General features: G+C 54.0%; 1 protein-coding gene across 1 annotated transcript in view; it reads right to left on the bottom strand.

The window, feature by feature from the left end:
• Positions 1 to 196, bottom strand: part of LOC104528777 (peptidyl-prolyl cis-trans isomerase FKBP5-like) — a 4,374-nt gene extending 4,178 nt beyond the window's left edge. Inside the window, exon 1 of the mRNA XM_010172888.1 lies at positions 71 to 196. Within this exon, the coding sequence (XP_010171190.1) occupies positions 71 to 196 (126 nt within the window). The remainder of the gene's footprint in view (positions 1 to 70) is intronic.
• Positions 197 to 605: the final 409 nt, after the last annotated feature.

Raw genomic sequence — 605 nt, 5'->3', positions numbered from 1 at the left:
GTCGTGTACCTGACACTCATCCCGAATTTATCTCCAGCTCCCTCGCTCCGCCATCCCCAGGTTTACAAACCTTGAAGTACATCGTGCCCTTCTCCTTGACAACGGCTGCCTGCTCCAGCTTCTCTTTGGTGTCCATCTCCCACGACTCCTTGGCCTGCAAAGAAATGTTGGGATGAATCCCAGGGGAACACGGCATCCCGCTGCACCAGCAGGACCACGCGGCTCTCTGGGACGGCTCGTTAAGGAGCAGGGCTCGTCAGGGATGTATGACAGAGCTTTTTTAATTTGAGGGAAGAGTAGGGTGTGGAGACACATCCACTGTGGCCAAGAGGGTGATGGGGTGGGCAGGGGACCCAGTTGGGGATGCAGCACAGCAGGACTTGCCCCATCCCAAGCTGCATCCCATCCCCCAGCTTCCCCATGGGCACAGTCGGCTTGACAACGGCAGCCAAGCTCCTTGGGACCAGGTGAATGGAAACATCAACTTTTATCTGTGCAGCTCGGGGAAAAATTAACAAAAGGAGGAAAAAAAAGGGAGGGGAAAGGGGATAAAAAAAAGGGAGGGAAAAGGGGGAAAAAAAGGGAGGGGAAAGGGGAAAAAAAAA

This window comes from Antrostomus carolinensis, unplaced genomic scaffold (assembly GCF_000700745.2).
Source record: "Antrostomus carolinensis isolate BGI_N321 unplaced genomic scaffold, ASM70074v2 scaffold45467, whole genome shotgun sequence".
Lineage (NCBI taxonomy): Eukaryota > Metazoa > Chordata > Aves > Caprimulgiformes > Caprimulgidae > Antrostomus > Antrostomus carolinensis.
Note: the sequence above shows the minus strand (reverse complement) of the source record. Positions and strands in the feature narration are given on the sequence as shown.